This window comes from Hylobates moloch, unplaced genomic scaffold (assembly GCF_009828535.3).
Source record: "Hylobates moloch isolate HMO894 unplaced genomic scaffold, HMol_V3 SCAFFOLD_9, whole genome shotgun sequence".
Classification (NCBI taxonomy): Eukaryota; Metazoa; Chordata; class Mammalia; order Primates; family Hylobatidae; genus Hylobates; species Hylobates moloch.
Genome location: NW_026652284.1, coordinates 74,960,497 through 74,980,597, shown reverse-complemented (window position 1 = coordinate 74,980,597; position 20,101 = coordinate 74,960,497). Strand labels below are relative to the sequence as shown.

The 20,101-nt window shown below is 40.7% G+C and overlaps 1 protein-coding gene across 2 annotated transcripts in view; it reads right to left on the bottom strand.

Annotated features, from left to right (window-relative positions):
• INTS8 (integrator complex subunit 8) overlaps positions 1–20,101 on the bottom strand; it is a 57,915-nt gene that overhangs the window by 33,194 nt on the left and 4,620 nt on the right. For both annotated transcript variants that reach the window (XM_032760073.1, XM_058444505.1), the window contains exons 5-10: positions 18,680–18,731; positions 15,532–15,714; positions 11,071–11,178; positions 9,102–9,257; positions 6,111–6,211; positions 5,214–5,355 (exon numbers count right to left, since the gene is read on the bottom strand). In XM_032760073.1, the coding sequence (XP_032615964.1) occupies positions 5,214–5,355; positions 6,111–6,211; positions 9,102–9,257; positions 11,071–11,178; positions 15,532–15,714; positions 18,680–18,731 (742 nt within the window). The remainder of the gene's footprint in view (positions 1–5,213; positions 5,356–6,110; positions 6,212–9,101; positions 9,258–11,070; positions 11,179–15,531; positions 15,715–18,679; positions 18,732–20,101) is intronic.

Genomic DNA, 20,101 nt, shown 5'->3' with positions numbered 1-20,101 from the left:
TTAAAAAAGAAAAACTCAAACTAGTGGGCATCTCTGTAGATGCTTTAATATTAAAATAATAAATTTTAATACTAATAAACTTAAGATGAAATGGACAAATCCTTAGAAAATAACTTCTTAAAACTCACTCTAGAAAAACAAGAATATAGTTCTATGATCACTAATCAAAAACCTTCCCACAAAAAAATTATCCAGGCCCAGACTTTACTGGTAAATTCTACCCAACAATGAAAGAAGCAACGACTTCATTTTTACACAAACTTTTCCAGAAAATAAAAAAGACAGATGCCTCAACTTATTTATAAGGCAAGCATGACCTTGACACCAAAATCAAAGGCAGGACAAGAAAGAAAAAAATGTGTGCATCGGCCAGGTGTCATGGCTCACACCTGTAATCCAGGCACTTTGGGAGGCACAGGCGGGAGGATCACTTGAGGTCAGGAGTTTGAAACCAGCCCAGCCAACATGGTAAAACCCTGTCTCTATTAAAAATACGAAAAAATTAGCTGGGCATGGTGGCGGGTGCCTATAATCTCAGCTACTGTGGAGGCTGAGGCAGGAGAAATCACTTGAACCCGGAGAGGGAAGTTGCAGTGAGCCAAGATCACGCCACTGCACTCCAGTTTGGCTGACACAGTAAGACTTCATCTCAAAAAAATAAAAAAATAAAAATATGTGCATCAATCTCATACATGAATGTAGAAAAAAAAAATTCATATATTGGCAAACCAAGTTCAGCAATTTCTATTAAAAAAAGATCATGACCTAGTTGGGTCTATTCCAGACATGCAAAGGTGGTTTAACACTTGAAAATCAATTATACTTTATCACATGAACAGGTAAGGAGAGAAATTATGTGATCATTTCAATAGACACAGAAAAAGCATTTAATACAATCTAAAAATAATTCGTTATTTTAAAAACAGGACCTTCAGTGAACTAAGGAGAGAAAGGAACTTCCTTAATCAGACAAGGAATAGCAACAAGAAAAACCTACAATAAACATCATTCTAAATGGTGAAATAGTGCAAGCTTGCTTTCTGAGACTGGGAGTGAGACGAGGCAGTTCTCTATTCCCACTTCTACTGAACACTGTACTGGAGGTAATAGCCAGCATATTAAGAATAAGTAAAAAGAGGCCAGGCGTGGTGGCTCACACCTGTAATCCAAGTACTTTGGGAGGCCGAGGCGGGTGGATCACCTGGGGTCAGGAGTTTGAGACCGGCCTAACCAACATGGAGAAACCCCGTCTCTAAGAAAAATACAAAATTAGCCGGGCGTGGTGGCACATGCCTGTAGTTCCAGCTACTCAGGAGGCTGAGGCAGGAGAATTACTTGAACCTGCGATGCAGAGGTTGCGCCGAGCAGAGATCATGCCATTGCACTCCAGCCTGGGCAACAAGAAAGAAACTCCATCTCAAAAAAAAAGTAAAAATAAATCAAAATGAAAAGATTAGAAAAGGAATAAACAAAATGCATTCTTCACAGATGACTGCATACATAGAAAAATGGAAAAAAAAATGAATAGAATTTTTAAAAGCTAAGCGAAGTTGTTGGATACAAAATTATTAGAAAGTTAAATTATAACCTCTGTATCAATGTATAAACTATTTTCAAGTTTACATTTTAAGAACTATATAAAAATTTAAGACTTCTATGGAAAAATTAGGAAGTTCTAAAGGACACTAAAGACTGCCTAAAGAAATCAAGAGCCATCATACCCGTTCATGGATTAGGACACCCAATAATGTCAACATGTAAATTCTTAGGGGTCTCCCTAAGCATACTTTGGCTTGGGAGGCTGCCCATAAAATTTTTTCTAATAAAGAAAACAGACAATTTCTTTCTAAACTGGCTTCTAAATTTAATGTAATTTCAAACAAAAATCCAACAGATTTGTGGAACTTGACAATCTAATGTTTACACATAAAAATGCAAAGGACTGCTGGGCGTGGTAGCTCACACCTGTAATCCCAGCACTTTGGGAGGCCGAGGCGGGCAGATCATGAGGTAGGAGTCTGAGACCAGCCTGGCCAACATGGTGAAACCCCGTCTCTACTAAAAATACAAAAATAAGCCAGGCATGGTGGCGCGTGCCTGTAGTCCCAGCTACTCGGGAGGCTGACGCAGAAGAGTCACTTGAACGCGGGAGGCGGAGGTTGCAGTGAGCCAAGATTGCGCCACTGCACTCCAGCCTGGGCAACAGAATGAGGGACAAGAATAACCAATACAACCTTGAAAACAAGGTAGAACTTGCTGTCAACGGTATCAGGACATGGACATAATGAGGTATGGGTAGACAAATAGAAAAGTGGTATAAAATGGCTCAGAAACAGGCCCATACATGTATAAACACCCGGCATACAATAGAGGTGGCCCTAGAGATTGGTGGAAAAAAAATTAACCTTTCAGTAAATGGTGCTGGCACACTTCCTACTTCACACAAAAATCAACTGTAGGTTGATCAAAGACCTGAACGTGAAAGGAAGGCTGTGCTATAAAGCTTTTAGAAGATATAATAGAAGAATCTCTTCATGACACAATAGGAAAAAGCTTTCTTAAACAACACACAGAAATCACTACAACGGAAAAAAATCAGTAAATTTGATATTAAATTTAGGAGCTTTGGAACAATATAAAGAAAATTAAGCTGGGCGTGGTGGCTCATGCCTGTAATCACAGCACTTTGGGAAGCCGAGGTGAGTGGATCACCTGAGCTCAACAGTTCGAGACCAGCCTGGACAACATGACAAAACCCCATCTTTACCAAAAATTTTAAAAAATAGCCAGGCGTGGTGGCACGTGCCTGTAGTCCCAGCTACTCAGGAGGCTGCGGTGGGAGGATGGCTTGAACCCAGGAGGTGGAGGTTACAGTGAGCTGAGATCACAGCACTGCACTCCAACCTGGGTGACAGAGTCAGACCCGTCTCAAACAAAAAAAAAAAAAAGAAAAACTTCAGTGAAGATATCTGCAATATTTAAAATTGGTAAAAAAGAGAAAATATACACATCTCCTACAAAAAAGAAAGCTCCTTCCAAAGAACAAACAACATAATACAAAAATGAGACATAACATGGCCAGGCACGGCTCATGCCTATAATCTCAGGACTTTGGGAGGCCGAAGTGGGTGGATCAGTTGAGGTCAGGAGTTCAAGACCAGCCTGGCCCAAATGGCAAAACCCCGTCTCTACTAAAAATACAAAAATTAGCAGGGCGTGGTGGTGGGCACCTGTAATCCCAGCTACTCTGGAGGCTGAGGCCAGAGAATCACTTGAAACTGGGAGGTGGAGGTTGCAGTGAGCTAAAATTGTACCACTGTACTCCAGCCTGGGCGACAAGAGCAGAACTCCGGCTGGGCACAGTGGCTCACACCTGTAATCCTATCACTTCGGAAGGCCAAGGCAGGCAGACAACCTGAGGTCAGGAGTTCGAGCCCAGCCAGGCCAACATGGCAAAACCCTGTCTCTACTAAAAATACAAAAATTAGCCAGGCGTGGTAGCACACGCCTGTAGTCCCAGCTACTCAGGAGGCTGAGGCAGGAGAATCGCCTGAACCTGGGAGGCGGAGGTTGCAGTGAGCTGAGATCACGCCACTGCACTCCAGCCTGGCCAGGCAACAGAGGGGGCCCCATCTCAAAAAATAAAAAAATAAAAATAAAAAAGCAGAACTCCATCTCAAAAAAAAAAAAAAAAAGAGGCATAACACTTGGAAAAGGTACCTCAAAAAACAAAATCCATGAGTAAAAATTAAATGAAGAGTTGTTGAAATGAAAACCTCAATGAGGTACTGTTATACAACCACCTCACAGGCGATCTGACAACATCAAATGTTAACAAGGATATTGACTGATGAGAACACTCAGGCATACTGATGGTATAAGCCACTGGTTTTTAAAAATTAACGTTGCAGATATATTATTCCCTAGGTATATAATATAAACTGGTACGTATGCACACCTAGATATATGTACAAGTATGTTCCAAGCGGCAAAAACTATAAGCAACACAAATGTCCCTCATCATATGTGGATATAGCCAAAAACTATAAAAAACACAAATGTCCCCTATCATAAGACTGAAGAAATTGTGGCGTGGTCCATATAATATTCTACCTTTTTTTTTTTTTTTTTTTTGAGATGGAGTTTCTCACTGTTGCCCAGGCTGGAGTGCAGTAGCGTGATCTCCACTCACTGCAACCTCTGCCTCCCGGGTTCAAGCGATTCTCCTGCCTCAGCCTCCCGAGTAGCTGGGATTACAGGCGCCTGCCAGCATGCTCGGCTAATTTTTTGTATTTTTAGTAGAGACGGGGTTTTACTATGTTGACCAGGCTGGTCTTGAACTCCTGATCTCGTGATCCACTCGCCTTGGCCTCCTAAAGTGCTGAGATTACAGGTGTGAGCCACTGCACCCAGCCTCTAACACCTTAAAGCAATGAAAAAAATTGTTATTTATATACAACTTGAATAAATCTCACAAATAAATCTCTGTAGTGAAAGATGATGATGAATACATATTGTATGATTCCATTTATATGAAGTTCAAAATAGGCAAATTAAAGAATGTTCTTTAAGGATGCATACAGAGGTGATACAAATATAAAAGCAAGCAAGAAAATTATGATCACAAAAGCCGGGGCAGTAGCTACCTCAAGGGAAGGTAGAGGAGGTTGTAAAGACCACAACAAAGGCTTCTAGAGTGCTGGCAACATTGTATTTTTGGAAGTAAGTGGTATTATCTGTGGTTTATGTACTTCTCTCAATGTCTCTAACATTAAGACTGTTAAGAAAGAAGTAGAGCGATCCAGTAGAAACACAGATTCCACAGCACACATGACAGACAAGAGGTTTGATCTGGGAGTTCTTGGTAAACAGGTGATGAAACAGATGAGTGAAGCTTTGGAAGTAAATCAAAAATGATGAGTGAGCCAAGGACAAAAGTTCTATAAACAGAAATACTAAAGGAAGAGCAATAGAGAAGTCAATGAAGGACTAAGGAGAATCCAATAAAGATGCTGAAGAAACATGGGGGAGAACTAGAAAAAGAGCTACAGTAGAAGACCAGGCGGAAGGGCATAGTCTGTCAAAAGTGCCAATTGTCAGGCACAGAAAGGCAAGGCAGACAGGAAAAAAGGAACTGGATTTGGCAATTAAGAGGTCACTGGTAAGCTTAAAGCAAATTATAAATCAAAAGGGGAAAGAAAAACATGTCATACCTCAAGAAGAAAGTCTATTTTCTCTTTATTTGGTCTAAGAAATAGCTGGTTAAATTGAACACTAATTGTTCTGCCTTCCAGTATATCACGGACTGTATTACAGGCACAAACTTTAAAACAGATTTCATCTAGAGCTTCATTTCTGTAGAATACAAAAGTAGATCAACTAATGTTATTTTTACTACAAAAGAAAGGTGTATATTACACAATTATATTCACTAGAATGAGCCATTTGTTCTTAAGAGGTAAGATTTTAGAATACTTAAGCATACCAATAAATATATACCAAATCATGGGGAGAAAGAAAGCAGAATAGGTTTTGAATTTATCAAGGGACAATTTAGTTACACATTAGACAATAGAATGAAATTTTGCTATGTGTAATTCTTCCCCCAAGCAGGTTTTTTTTTTTTTTTTTTTGAGACGGAGTCTTGCTTTGTCACCCAGGCTGGAGTACAGTGGCGCAATCTCGGCTCACTGCAACCTCCACCTCCTGGGTTCAAGCGATTCTCGTGCCTCAGCCTCCTGAGTGGCTGGGACTACAGGTGTGCACCACCACGCCTAGCTAATTTTTCTATTTTTTCACAGAGACGGGGTTTCACCACGTTGGCCAGACTAGTCTCAAACTCCTGACCTCAAGTGATCCACCCACCTCGGCCTCTCAAAGTGCTGGGATTACAGGCATGAGCCACCTCGACCGGCCCTGCAAGCACTTTTAAAACAGACTAGATGGAGGAACACCAGAGTGTTCCTCCACCCTATGTTAATTTCCCTTATATTAACAACATGAAAATAATGTCACAGAGCCATAGGTAATTTGAAAATGTGGTTTTGATAAACTAGAATGCACTTGCTGTTTTATTCAAAAATCACAAAGTAATTTTTCAACTTACTTACCCCTGTTGAGCTTTCTGAAAGAGTTCTCTTAGGACTGATTGTCGGAACTGGACAGGTAAACTCAAGGTTAAGTTGTCTTCAATGAAAATCTGTATTACCTCCTAGAACACACACATACAGTTGCACCCATTTCAAAAATCATGGTAAAGTTATTTACTTTAAACAAGCCTTTCTATAATGGAAAATACAAGTTGAAAAAAATCACAAAAATATCTTACTATGAAAACCTTTTCTTCCTAAAATTCTAAAATTTGATTAAGGGCAAAAACAGCCCTGCTACCCCTTTTTTAAAATTGAAGATCACAGACCAAAAATGAGAAGAAAGGAATCAATCAATAAGAGGCAATCCAGCTACATTATTAGAAAAAAATTTTAGGCCAGGCGTGGTGGCTCACACCTGTAATCCCAGCACTTTGGGAGGCCAAGGCAGGTGGATCGTGAGGTAAGGAATTTAAGACCAGCCTGGTCAACATGGTGAAATCCTGTCACTACTAAAAATACAAAAATTAGCCGGGTATCGTGGCACTTGCATGTAATCCCAGCTACTGGAGAGGCTGAGGAAGGAGAACTGCTTGAACTCAGGAGGCGGAGGTTGCTGTGAGCCGAGATGGCGCCACTGCACTCCAGCCTGGGCAACAGAGCGATACTCCATCTCAAAAAAAAAAAAAAAAAAATTATTATTCTCTCTAAACACAAGTTCATAAAACAAACTAAAAAAATACTAATTAAATGGCCAGACACGGTGGCTCGTGTCTGTAATCCCAGCACTTTGGAAGGCCAAAGCAGGTGGATCACGAGGTCAGGAATTCAAGACCAGTCTGGCCAAGACAGTGAAACCCCGTCTCTACGAAAAAACTACAAAAATTAGCCAGGCACGTTGGCAGGCACCTGTAATCCCAGCTACTCGGGAGGCTGAGGCAGGAGAATCGCTTGGACCCGGGCAGCAGAGGTTGCAGTGAACCAAGATCGCACCACTGCACTCCAGCCTGGGCAACAGAGCGAGACTCCGTCTCAAAAAAAAAAAAAAAAAAAACTAATTAAAAAATTCAGCTGAAAAAACATGCTAACAAGTGGTTATAATAAATTTAAATGATTTAAAATATATTATCTGTGAACTACAAAAAAATACCCAGATTATTACATACAGACTTTTTCTTAGCTACTTCTCAAGAATGGAAGAGCAGGAAAGAAAGGGTGTTAGTGAGAGGAGGGGGAAAGGAGATTTCTGAAAATTAAACTCATCAGCCACTACCAGAAAAGTACTGACATAAGTGGTTTCGAAAATATGGAGCAACCACTAGCTTCACCTCCATAACAAAACATGAGCAAGGCAGGGCTCCACAGGAGCAACACAGCAGCTTCCCAAGTGTCAGAAGACACACCTGTTACAGCTGCTCAACTCCTACTTCATCAGCACTAAACAAAACCCACATAGTTCATAAAAACACAATCCCATTCGAAGAAATACAATTTCTAAGATAGTCCTATAAGTAATGAATCTCAAAGATACAACAAAATTCCTATTTTCCCCTTCTTAGCTACCCATTACACTATTTTCTGATTTTCGTATTTTGGAACTTTATTACGGTCACAGTAACATGTACTTGTCTCTGGGTGATATTCCTAAGGTCTTCTTGGCACAGGTCTTACCACTCCAGTGAGGTTTTTTTGTTTTTTGGGTTTTTTTGTTTTTGAGGCAAGGTCTTGCTCTGTCACCCAAGCTGGAGTGCAGCAGTGCTATTGTAGCTCACTGCAACCTTGAACTCCTGGGCTCAAGCGATCCTCCCACCTTGGCCTCCCAAGAGCTGGGATTACAGGTGTGAGCCACTGTGCCCAGCCGACTTGTTAAAGAATCTGTATTTTATGATAATTGATCTCACCCTTCATAAACCTTTACTAGGGAGCTATAACTGAGAGAGCTCTAGTCTTTATTAAATTCACCTGTATCAGTAATTAAACTTCAAGAAAGTTTAATTTTCTTTCCTAGGACAAAGCAATACTTTTAAAAAGGGCCAAAGATAGGGGAAAGAAGTGCCATCTTGTTTCCTCTCTTCATCTATTTTCTGCGAAAAACAAAAAAACCCCTAGGTAAGAGAACTATAAAGCTGGAATAATACCCAACTGGAGACACAAAACTAAGTTATGGCTTTATCATTTCATGATTCCTATTTTGAGTTAAACATGAATGAATGCACTGTTTATTCTCTAGAATGGAGGCTTTCCAATAAAGACTTTAAAAGCACAATTCTAATTTCCAGTTATTTTCATAACAAAACTGAAGATAAACACCCAGAGGTATGTGCGTGTTGGTGGGGGGGTGGGGGGGGGACGCGCACACAATAAAAGTCTCAAGAGACCTCAAGAGACTCATTAAGGCACTTTTCATGAACCAAACCAAGACGGTGAGCAGGCTCAAGAGCAGGTGGGCTCTGTTTCTAACAGACCATCCAAACCCACCAGAACAACTGCCGTGTTCACTGTGCTCCCTTTCTCCTTCAGTCTTACTATTTGGAAGGGCTAATAAAGCTGGGCTACGAGCCACACATCCAAAAGACACAACGAGACTTAATGTTTTGTAAAAATAAATGCTATTAATATCTTAGGAGCCAACAATCTCAGCTGCTAAACAAATGCACACACACACAACTAAAAGCTGTCTACCTGCAATTTTTAAATGTTAAAAGTTCTGCTTACAAGCATTTCTTACATAATTTATTTAAGATAGGCCAACTCTATACCGTTAAGATAACAGCAATGATGAAGTAACATCTGTATAATGCTTTGCCTTAGAATTTGTGCACTATAACTTCTCACTAGATTCTCACAAGAATCTTAGGAAATGGGATAATTATTACCATTATGTTACAGGCCTGTATGACAGTGTAAATGACTTGCCCCAAAACGCATAACTGGTAAATGGATGGTGCGAGGATTTGAACTTAGTTTTGTCTGGCTTCCAAAACTTCACTGCATCCCCCTCATACACCTTACCTGATAGTTGCCAGATCTCAAACAAATATGGACTTGACTATATGGAGTCAACTGTTGAGATGTACTATCAGAAGAAGGTACAAGAACATCACATGCTTGACAATAGCCAGCTAACCGCTTCTCATCTATGGTACAATGAAGAGATAATGAACCTATCTGTAAAGTAAGAGGTATACACCATTATCCATTCATGTAATATAAACAATAGTCTAGCACCCCCTTAGCATGTTTTAACAGTACAAGGAAATGCTAATGAAAAATTCAAGCTGGGCTGGGCACAGTGGTTCACGCCTGTAATCCCAGCACTTTGGGAGGCCAAGACTGGCGGATCACAAGGTCAGGAGTTCGAGAGCAGCCTGGCCAAGATGGTGAAACCCTGTCTCTACTAAAAGTACAAAAATTAGCCAAGCGTGGTGGTGGGCACCTGTAGTCCCAGCTACTCGGGAGGCTGAGGCAGGAGAATGGCTTGAGCCCGGGAGGGGAGGTGGAGGTTGCAGTGAGCCAAGATGGCGCCACTGCACTCCAGCCTGGGTGACAAAGCGAGACTCTGTCTTAGGGAAAAAAAAGAAAAGAAAAATTTAAAACTGGAGGAATCAAAAAACAAAAAGGTTAAAGGTTTAGAACAGGGGTCAAAAAACCATTGCTCATAGGCCAGATCCAGCCTATGGTCTGTTTTTGTTTGTCCCTTGAGCTAAGAACAATTTTTGTGGGCTGTAAACTACACAAAGGGGATAAAAAAAAATAGTAAGAATATGCAATAGAGACTGAATGTGGCCCAGAAAGCCTAGAATATTTGCTAACTGCCCCTTTACAAAGAAAGTTTGCTGAAGCTTAGCGTTTTCAGGCCAACATACAAAAGGTGGACATCATTATCACACCAAGTATGTATGACAAGACAGTAACAAACAGCAAACAGTATTAAGATTAAAAATAAGCTTAAAGGTTTTAAAAGACACATACCAGCTGAAATTTAAAGGAGAGAGCAAAGAAAGCATAATCATCACTCAATTGGAAAGAACAGAAACGCTTCTACCCAAACAGGATTAAAAAAAAAAGTTTGAAAAAATATTTGTTTTAAATTACTATACCTGAAATGCCATAAAATTAGAAACCAGATTAATTTCCTAGCAAACTAAAATGAGGATTTCTAATGGGTCTATCTAGAATAGCCAGAGCAATTAAACCTCTAGGGCATTTAATCAGTATCTCTACTAAGGACAGCAGATTGAAGTGGGAATTTTTCCAGGCACCAGCCATACAAAAACCTAGTCACAGATATACTTTACAATTCAGTCATCTGAATCATAAAAAGAAAAACGCAAATGACAAACACAGTAAAAATGTTTATCCATATTAGGAATTAATGAAAGCCAAGTTTATAAAAGATACTATATTTCACCCATCAAGTTAGCAAAAAAAAAAAAATTTTTTTTGTTAAACACTCACTGCTAACTGAAGTGCTCTGTGAGAAATGTACCTGGAAAGTAATGTGGTTTGATAAATTACAGCCTCAGAAAAATACATAATCATTGACATGGTAATAATTGTAGGAACTTAAACGTATCTGAAATCTGAAGAAAAATTTAGGCTTGCAGATACAAATATTGCAGCTGTATAATAAACCTAAATGCCCAAACATAAGGGAAATGAAGTAAATCAGAGTACTTCCACGTAATATGATACATTTATAATGCCTAGTCAAAGACTTCAGCAAGATATTTACAATACGAGCTTAACTGTACAAAAACACACAGAAAAAAAACTGGAAAAAAATTCACTAGATTTATAAAAGGGGTTATATTTCCAGGTTATATTATTACAGATTTTTAAAAACCAGTTTTAGTACTTTCTTGAACATCACACATTTATAATAATGAACACGTTTTTATCATGAGAAAAATCAAAGCCAAAAAAATGTATAGATGTTTTAAAGAACTGAATATTAAGTTCCTAATATGACTGGATTTACCTCTGCAATTAGTTCTTTGGTTCTAAAAAATTTTTCCCTGGCATTTTCATAGACAGCTGAATTTGTGGAGCCTTGCTGGAAGTATACTGCGCCCAAATCATAGCACACCTGAAATAATAATGAACACCAATTTGCTTAACAATTTCTCAGGTATTTAAGAGCTGACAGAACCAAAACTGTCTTTATCTCAGGAAAACACAGAAAAAAAGACATAAAAAAACACATATTCCAAGGAGCGGTGCTACCACCAGTGTTCTTAGTCACAAGCAACATAAACCAACTCTGGTCAATTTAAGCAGAATATTGATTTACTGAGTAGATTTTAGGTCACCTACAGAATTATTAAAAAGGCTAAAGAATCTGACTAGAAAAAAGGGTAAGGGAGACATGCAGTCAGGATGAGAGCCAACACTAGTCTAGTGAAGAATCTCAACAGTAGATTCCACAGCTCCTGTCACCCGTAGCCACCAGGACCAGACCCTGAAAGCAGCAGCTACACTCCTGTAAGTGCTGTCCCCGGAAACTAGATTTTACTGTCGCTGTTGCCGCTACCCACCACCACAGTGGATTCTCCATTACCCTCAATGCTATGACTTACTAGGACTAGCTTGTGATTCAGTCTAAAAGAAGCATACCCATCTGTTTTTAAAACTTACGTGATATGCCTGCCCTCAAGCCAGATAAGGCTAGAGAAAGCTAGTATTGGGAGTTTTTATTCTATAAGAAGGCTGGCTGGGCGCGGTGGCTCACGCCTGTAATCTCAGCACTTTGGGAGGCCAAGGCGGGTGGATCACAAGGTCAAGAGTTCGAGACCAGCCTGACCAACATAGTGAAACCCTGTCTCTACTAAAAATACAAAAATTAGCTAGGTGTAGTGGCACGCGCCTGTAATCCCAGCTACTTGGGAGGCTGGGGCAGGAGAATTGCTTGAACCCGGGAGGCAGAGGTTGCAGTGAGCCGAGATCGCACCACTGCATTCCAGCCTGGGCGACAGGGCGAGACTGTCTCAAAAAAAAAAAAAAAAAAAAAAAGAAGCAGGCTCTGCCTCCTACAAGTCTGAAAAGATCGGGAATTCTTCTAACACAGGAGAGGGAAAAAACGCTGGGGAGCCCATCAAAAGCGAAGGTGGTGCACGTCTACCATAACATACTGGTTAAAGTGAGAAATGTATGCTAACTATAAAACTTTCCCAGTTGTATGTTTCTATGACAGAATTTGTATGTAAGATGTGGACACTAGGCGAAAAAGAAAATAATCTGTATGTTTTCAAAAAGCTTATACTGACACCTGGGATTACTAAATGCAAAACTCAAAAAAGACTCAGATTATTTAGTTCAACTTGGCCATTTTATGGATAAGAATACAAACGCCCAGAAAGTGACATGAAAAGCATATAACCAAGTAGTGGCAGAGCCAAAGTTTGAATTCAGATTCCTAAGCTCGTAATATTGACTCAAATTTATTCTACACATGGCTGACAGATCAAGTCTTCTTGATCTGACTGACTTAAGAAGTCTTCAATTATTCCCCAAAACAGAAGAAAGTTCAAACTCCTTGGCCTGATGTGTAAGGATCTCAGAATGTGGCCTAATCTCTCTTTCCAAACCTCTCCACTGTGCTCTATTTTAATCACACCAGTCTTCTCAAGTCCCCATTCACATGAGATCCTAGAAATATGCTTCATTCCACACCCCTTACTTCTTTTATACCACCAAACCAACCTTTGGCAACAGATACTTACTCCTCTTCCAAACTCCTAAGCTATAATCACGCCTGGTATTCATCATGAAACCACTCTTCACTGATATGCTTTATAAATATGGTTCTGTCCAATTCAAAGAATCCAGGTTAATTCTCCTTAGCCTCTACAACATTGCTTTGCACTATGTAGTCCACACTACATGTTTGGCTTTTTTTTTTTTTTTTTTTTGAGATGGAGTTTCACTCCTGTCGCCCAGGCTGGAATGCAATGGTGTGATCTCGGTTCACTGCAACCTCCTCTTCCGGGTTCAAGCTATTCTCCTGCCTCAGCCTCTCGAGTAGCTGGGATTACAGGCACCTGCCACAACGCCTAGATAATTTTTGTGTTTTTTTGTAGAAACAGGATTTTGCCACGTTAGCCAAGCTGGTCTAGAACTTCTGACCTCAGGTGATCCGCTCATCTTGGCCTCCCTTGGCTGATTTTCATTCTAGAGAGTTCCTCCTATCTGGAGTAAAGGGATGCTAAAAGAGCAAAAAATACACACACACACACACACACACACACACACACACACACCCATGCACATATATGCATACTTACTACAGTTATATATAATTCCCCTTTCTAGGCAAAGATAGACTGCAAAATACCAAAAAGATATTTTCAAGTATTACTCTAGCAACTGACTAGCCATTACAATGAGTTTAGAGGTTAAGAGGTGGTCAATAGATCTACCGTAAAAACAAAAAAGCCTGATAATGAAGCTGCCCTGAAAGGCAATAAGGCCTGGTTTTATTGGGGAAAAAAATAACAATTTTTCTTTTTAAGTCTAAGGTAAATTTTAGTAATGTAAAGAACCTACTTTAGATATGATCTGGTGGCTCACACCTGTAATCCCAGCACTTTGGGAGGCCGAGGCAGGCGGATCACTGGAATTCGGGAGTTTGAGACCAGCCTGACCAACATGGAGAAACCCTATCTCTACTAAAAATACAAAAATTAGCTGGGCGAGGTGGTGCATGCCTGTAATCCCAGTTACTTGGGAGGCTGAGGCAGGAGAATCACTTGAACCCGGGAAGCAGAGGTTGCAGTGAGCTGAGATCATGACATTGCACTCTAGCCTGGGCAACAAGAGCGAAACTCTGTCTCAAAAAAGTAAAACATTGTCATGCCAGCAAATGAGTGTTACCACTAATTTGCCTTTCAAAAAACAGGAATTGTCACTCAGCTATGTAAGTAAAAGTACATTTGATAGTTTGCCTACCACATACAGATGTTTTATAGGAGTTTTGTTTTCAGGTTGTATCATCCACCACATTGCGAAAATCAGAAGTGTCATCAACAACTTTTAAACGGGTTCTGAAAGATTATGAGATACTACATACCAGTAACACTCCTATATGCAAGTTTCATCAGTGATGTTAAAAGGTTACCAAGTATCCTGTTATCCCAGCACTTTGGGAGGCCAAGGTGGGAGGATCCCTTGAGCCCAGGAGTTCCGAGACCAGCCTGGGCAACATAGGGAGACTCTGTCTCTATAAAAAAAAAAATTAAAATTAAAAAAAAAAAAATGTTACCACGTATCAATACTTCATTACTCCTACTTCTGCTGCAAACTCCAGCTCAGCAGGCCTTGAATAAATGATTACCTTCAGCTCTGGAAACAGCTAATCTGAAAAGGCACCTTCCCAAAACTGTCATAACTATTTTTACCCCTTTCCAGAAAAGGAATTAGTGATAAAAGAAGCCATGCCAACCCATACGAATAAGGAAAGACAATACAGTTTAGAAGGTACAATCCTAGTAGCCCTCTCTAGGCAATCGCTGAATACTTTAAAATTTCTATTTTACTCAAGGTTCTATTCTGGAAAGTAAGACACAGAACATATTAAAAAAAAAAAAAAAAAAGAGACGTCAAAGAGTTTATTTATAATCCAGTAGGGAAAAAGAAGACATAAACACATAAAATAATATCTAACAATGGCCGGGCGCGGTGGCTCACGCCTGTAATCCCAGCACTTTGGGTGGCTGAGGCGGGCGGATCACGAGGTCAGGAGATCTAGACCATCCTGGCCAACACGTTGAAACCCCATCTCTACTAAAAATACAAAAAATTAGCCAGGCGTGGTGACAGGCGCCTGTAGTCCCAGCTACTCGGGAGGCTCAGGGAGGAGAATGCCATGAACCCGGGAGGCGGCGCTTGCAGTGAGCCGAGATCGTGCCACTGCACTGTCCAGCCTGGGTGACAGAGCGAGATTCCGTCTCAAAAAAAAAAAAAAAAAAAAAAAAAAACAAATAATATCTGACAATAAGCACCAACTGAAAGCTGTGAAAGGAATGAGGGGCCCAGAGTTACAGAAAGTGGGCAAACTTAAAATCCCTGAAAAGCTAGACACTCTCTCTTGAGGTCTAGACTTCAAAATCTAGCACGGTATTCGTTTTTATTTTCTTTTGGTCTGATTAGATTTCTAATAATATGAAAGAACTGTAAATCAATTACATATAACTGTATTCTCGGTACTTAAACTATGTCTCCTAAATACATTCCGGAAACTATTTCAGAGACAACAGATGACATAAAATTTCTCTTCCATTTCTTTTAGAAAAATGTCATCTTATAAATGTATAAATACAATGCAGTTTTAATAGCATCTTAAGAGACAAAGGCAGAAATAAATTCTAATTAAAAATAGGAGGATGATCTCATATTAAGATTTTCCAAAAAATTGCCCTACGTAAATTAAGTACCAAATGAATACCTGGCACTGCATTTCTTCGGTTTTGACTTTCAATCCAGCAGTAGAACTCTCAGTTTCTCCATTTACCATGCCTGGTTCCATGGCCAATAAATCTAGAGTTCTCATCGTATGGACATAAAGATCCTTGTTTAATTTTAGGGCTGCTTCTAGTACCAAAATAGAATCAGCAGCTTGTTCTTTGAGCTACAGAAATCAATAAACAAAAAAAGTACAAAAATAGCAACTGATTATAATAACCAAAAATATTTACAGTCTATTTAGTAACTCAGTACACTAAGCTATTAAAAAAATTTTTAACACAGCAAGAGTACAATTAAATTTGTTGAAATAAAGTTACCTTAAATGAAAGAAAATAAGTTCCTATTGTGAGGTTAGAAAATATGAAAAACAAGAGGGCCAGGCATGGTGGCTCACGTCTATAATCCCAGCACTTTGGGAGGCCGAGGCGGGTAGATCACGAGATCAGGAGTTCGAGACCAGCCTGACCAACAGGGTGAAACCTCGTCTCCACTAAAAATACAAAAATTAGCCGGGCATGGTGGCACACACCTGTAATCCCAGCTACTCAGGAAGCTGAAGCAGGAGAATTGCTTGAACCCGGGAGGTGGAGGTTGCAGTGAGCTGAGATCGCGCCACTGCACTCCAGCCTGCGTGACAGAGCGAAACTCCATCTCAAAAAAAAAAAAAAAAAAAAAGAAAAAGACAATATAAAAAACAGGAAAGACTGGTATCTTTTTTTCTGTAGAAAAGTTGGTACTTTAGGCCAGGGGCAGTGGCTCACACCCGTAATCCCAACACTTTGGGAGGCCAAGTGAGGCAAGAGGATCATCTGTGGCCAGGAGTTCGAGACCTGCCTGGCCAACATGGAGAAATCCTGTTTCTACTAAAAGTACAAAAATTAGCTGGCCATAGTAGCATACACTTGTAATCCCAGCTACTCGGGAGGCTGAGGCACAAGAATTGCTTGAACCTAGGAGACAGAGGTTGCAGTGAGCTGAGATCGTGCCACTGCACTCCAGCCTAGGTGACAGAGTAACATTCTGTCTAAAAAAGAAAAGTTAATGCTTTAAAGATTTAGCTAGTGGCCAGGCACGGTGGCTCACTCCTGTAATCCCAGCACTTTAGGAGGCTGAGATGGGCAGATCACGAGGTCAGGAGTTCGAGACCAGCCTGACCAACATGATGAAACCCCGTCTCTACTAAAAATACAAAAATTAGCCAGGCGTGGTGAAGCACGCCTATAATCCCAGCTACTCGGGAGACTGAGGCAGAAGAATCCCTTGAACCCAGGAGGCGGAGGTTGCAGTGAGCTGAGATCGCACCATTGCACTCCAGCCTGGGCAACAGAGCAAGACTCCATCTCAAAAAAGATTTAGCTGGACACAGTGACTCATGTATGTAATACCAGCACTTTGGGGGTTTGAAGTGGGTGGATCGCTTGAGTCCAGAAGTTCGAGACCAGACTGAACAACATGGCAAAATCTCATCTCTACAAAAAATACAAAAATTAGCCAAGTGTGGTGGCACATGCCTGTAGTCCCAGCTACTGGCAACACTGAGGTGGAAGGATCACTTGAGGCTGGGAGGTGGAGGCTGCAATGAGCCAAGATCAGGCCACTGCACTGTAGCCTGAGCAAAAGAGTCACACCCTGTCTAAAAAAGAAAAAATTTGCACTCTTCCACTTGATTTATTCAAGAAATAGCTGTATACTTCAATGTGCCAGCCATTTTATTAGGAACTAGATAACAACAATGAAATGATGCAGGCTTTGGCTTCCACATTCAAAATACTACAGCATATTTGCTATAGTGAGATACAGATCATTTCCTACCTTTTTCTCTCCTCACCCAGCCCCTACACCTCACATGGTAATACGGAACGTTGCAGGTGTTAATTATAGAAATCATTTCTAAATTATAGAAACTGTCAGGTTTCTAATTTTCCATTATGTAGATCAATTAAAAAATAACTGCTAGGCCAGGCACAGTGGCTCACACCTGTAATCCCAGCACTTTGGAAGGCCAAGGTGGGTAGATCACTTGAGGTCAGGAGTTCAAGACCAGCCTGGCCAATACGGTGAAACCCCGTCTCTACTGAAAATACAAAAAATTAGCTGGGCGTGGTGGCAAGCGCCTGTAATTCCAGCTATTCAGGAGGCTGAGGCAGGAAAATTTCTTGAAGCCAGGAGGCGAGGTTGCAGTGAGCTGAGATCACGCCACTGCACTCCAGCCTGGGCAACAGAGCAAGACTCTGTCTCAAAAAAATAAAAAATAAAAAATAAACTGCTGTAATTTATTATAAAAGTAATTTTAAAATATAAACTATACATGTTTGTCATAGTTTTTGGAAAATACAAAATATAAAGACATCACCTGTAAAATCAGTTTCTCATATCTACTAATGTATCATGAAATAGTCAAAAATAGAATCAGTAGTACTCTATTATTAAAATTGAAAGTCTATGTGTGATTTAGAATATTACCTATACCCTAATAGTAAAACCTTAATGTCACGGCACTTAGACCTTCACAACTCTCATGTCCCCAAGATTAGAAGACACATCTATACATGCTATAAAGGCAGGGGTCCCCAATCCACAGGCCATGGACTGGTACCAGGAACCGGGCTGCACAGCAGGAAGTGAGCAGCGGGTGAGCAAGAGAAGCTTCATCTGTATTTACAGCCGCTCCCTATCGCTCGCATTACGGCCTGAGCTCCACCTCCTGTCAGATCAATGGGGGCATTTAGATTCACACAGGAGGGCAAACCCTATCGTGAACTACACATGCGAGGGATCCATGTTGTGTCCTCCTTGTGAGAATTAATGCCTGATGATCTGTCACTGTCTCTCATCACCCCCAAATGGGACCGTCTAGTTGCCCGAAAGCAAGCTCAGGGCTCCCATTGATTCTAAATTATGGTGAGTTGGATAATTATTTCCATATGTACTACAATGTAATAATAATGGAAATAAATGCAACGTGCTTGAATCATCCTGAAACCATCCTCGCCCCCCACCCCCCAACACCACATCCAGTTTCCTGGAAATTGCCTTCCACAAAACCAGTCCCTGGTGCCAAAAAGGTTGGAACTGCTGCTCTAAAGTTGTTCCTGAAATGTTACTGTGTAACTGATGCCAATACTTACCACTTTCAAAATGTTTTCTGTTAGCTCTTTTTCCTGTTGCATTTGATTCATACTAAAAGAGAAACAATTGAAAACAGAAGTATCAAAAGTTACTCTCAAGACTAAAAAATTCAAAACTTAAGAGCATCATTCTTGAAAGTCAGGTTCAATTTAAGACTGTTTTTTTTGTTGTTTGTTTTGTTTTTTTTGAGACGGAGCCTTGCTCTGTCGCCCAGGCTGGAGTGCAGTGGCGCAATCTCGGCTCACTGCAAGCTCCGCCTCCCGGGTTCACGCCATTCTCCTGCCTCAGCCTCTCCGAGTAGCTGGACTACAGGCGCCCGCCACTACGCCTGGCTAATTTTTTTGTATTTTTAGTAGAGACGGGGTTTCACCGTGGTCTCGATCTCCTGACCTCGTGATCCGCCCACCTCAGCCTCCCAAAGTGCTGGGATTACAAGCGTGAGCCACCGCGCCCAGCCCGACTGTTTTTAATGTTATTTATTTTCATGTTTGAAAAAACAAAACCCTCAACTATTATGATGCTTATTAACGTACCAGTATTTTCTCATTTCCTTTGTTTGGGTTATTTGTTTGTTTTTGAGACACGCTGTCACCCAGATTGGAGTGCAGCGGCAGCCTCAACCTCCTGGGTTCAAGTAATCCTCCCACCTCAACCTCCCAAAGTGTTAGGATTACAGGTGTGAGCCACAGCACCCAGCCTCATTTACTCAATTTAAGAGTAAAATGTACAACAAAAGCTCATTTGTTATCAAGTTAGAAACTATGCTTTCTAGCTCCAAATTTGGGTACGCTGCCATGTGGAAATTAAGAATCAGGTTTAAAACTCCATCCTCCACTCCTGCTGCTTCACTTGACAAGCCTTAAAAATAAAAAATTTTAAAAAACCTCCAGATACGATCAACTTCCGTATTGTACTCTAATACTGACATACATTAATTTTCCCACATACAAATCTTTTTCAAGACAATTAAATGAAAAAAATATCACGCTGGGTACCGTGGCTCACACCTGTAATCCCAGCACTTTGGAAGGCCAAGGCGGGTAGATCCCCTGAGGTCAGGAGTTCGACACCAGCCTGGCCTACATGGTGAAACTCCGTCTCTACTAAAAAATGCAAAAATTAGCTGGGTGTGCTAGCACACACCTGCAATCCCAGCTACTTGGGAGGCCGAGGTGCGAGAATCACTTGAACCCAGGAGGCGGAGGCTGCAGTGAGCCGAGATCACACCATTGCATTCAAGCCTGGGCAACAGAGTGAGTCTCCATCTCAAAAAAAAAACAAAAAAAACCAAAAAAACTTACTGCTTTCAGATAAATGGCACAATTCCCAAAGCACTTCCCTTCTTAGAACTCTGTATCTAGCACATTACCTGACTCTCCAGCCCCTGTAACTCCTTCAAACAAACCTTCACACAGGCCTTC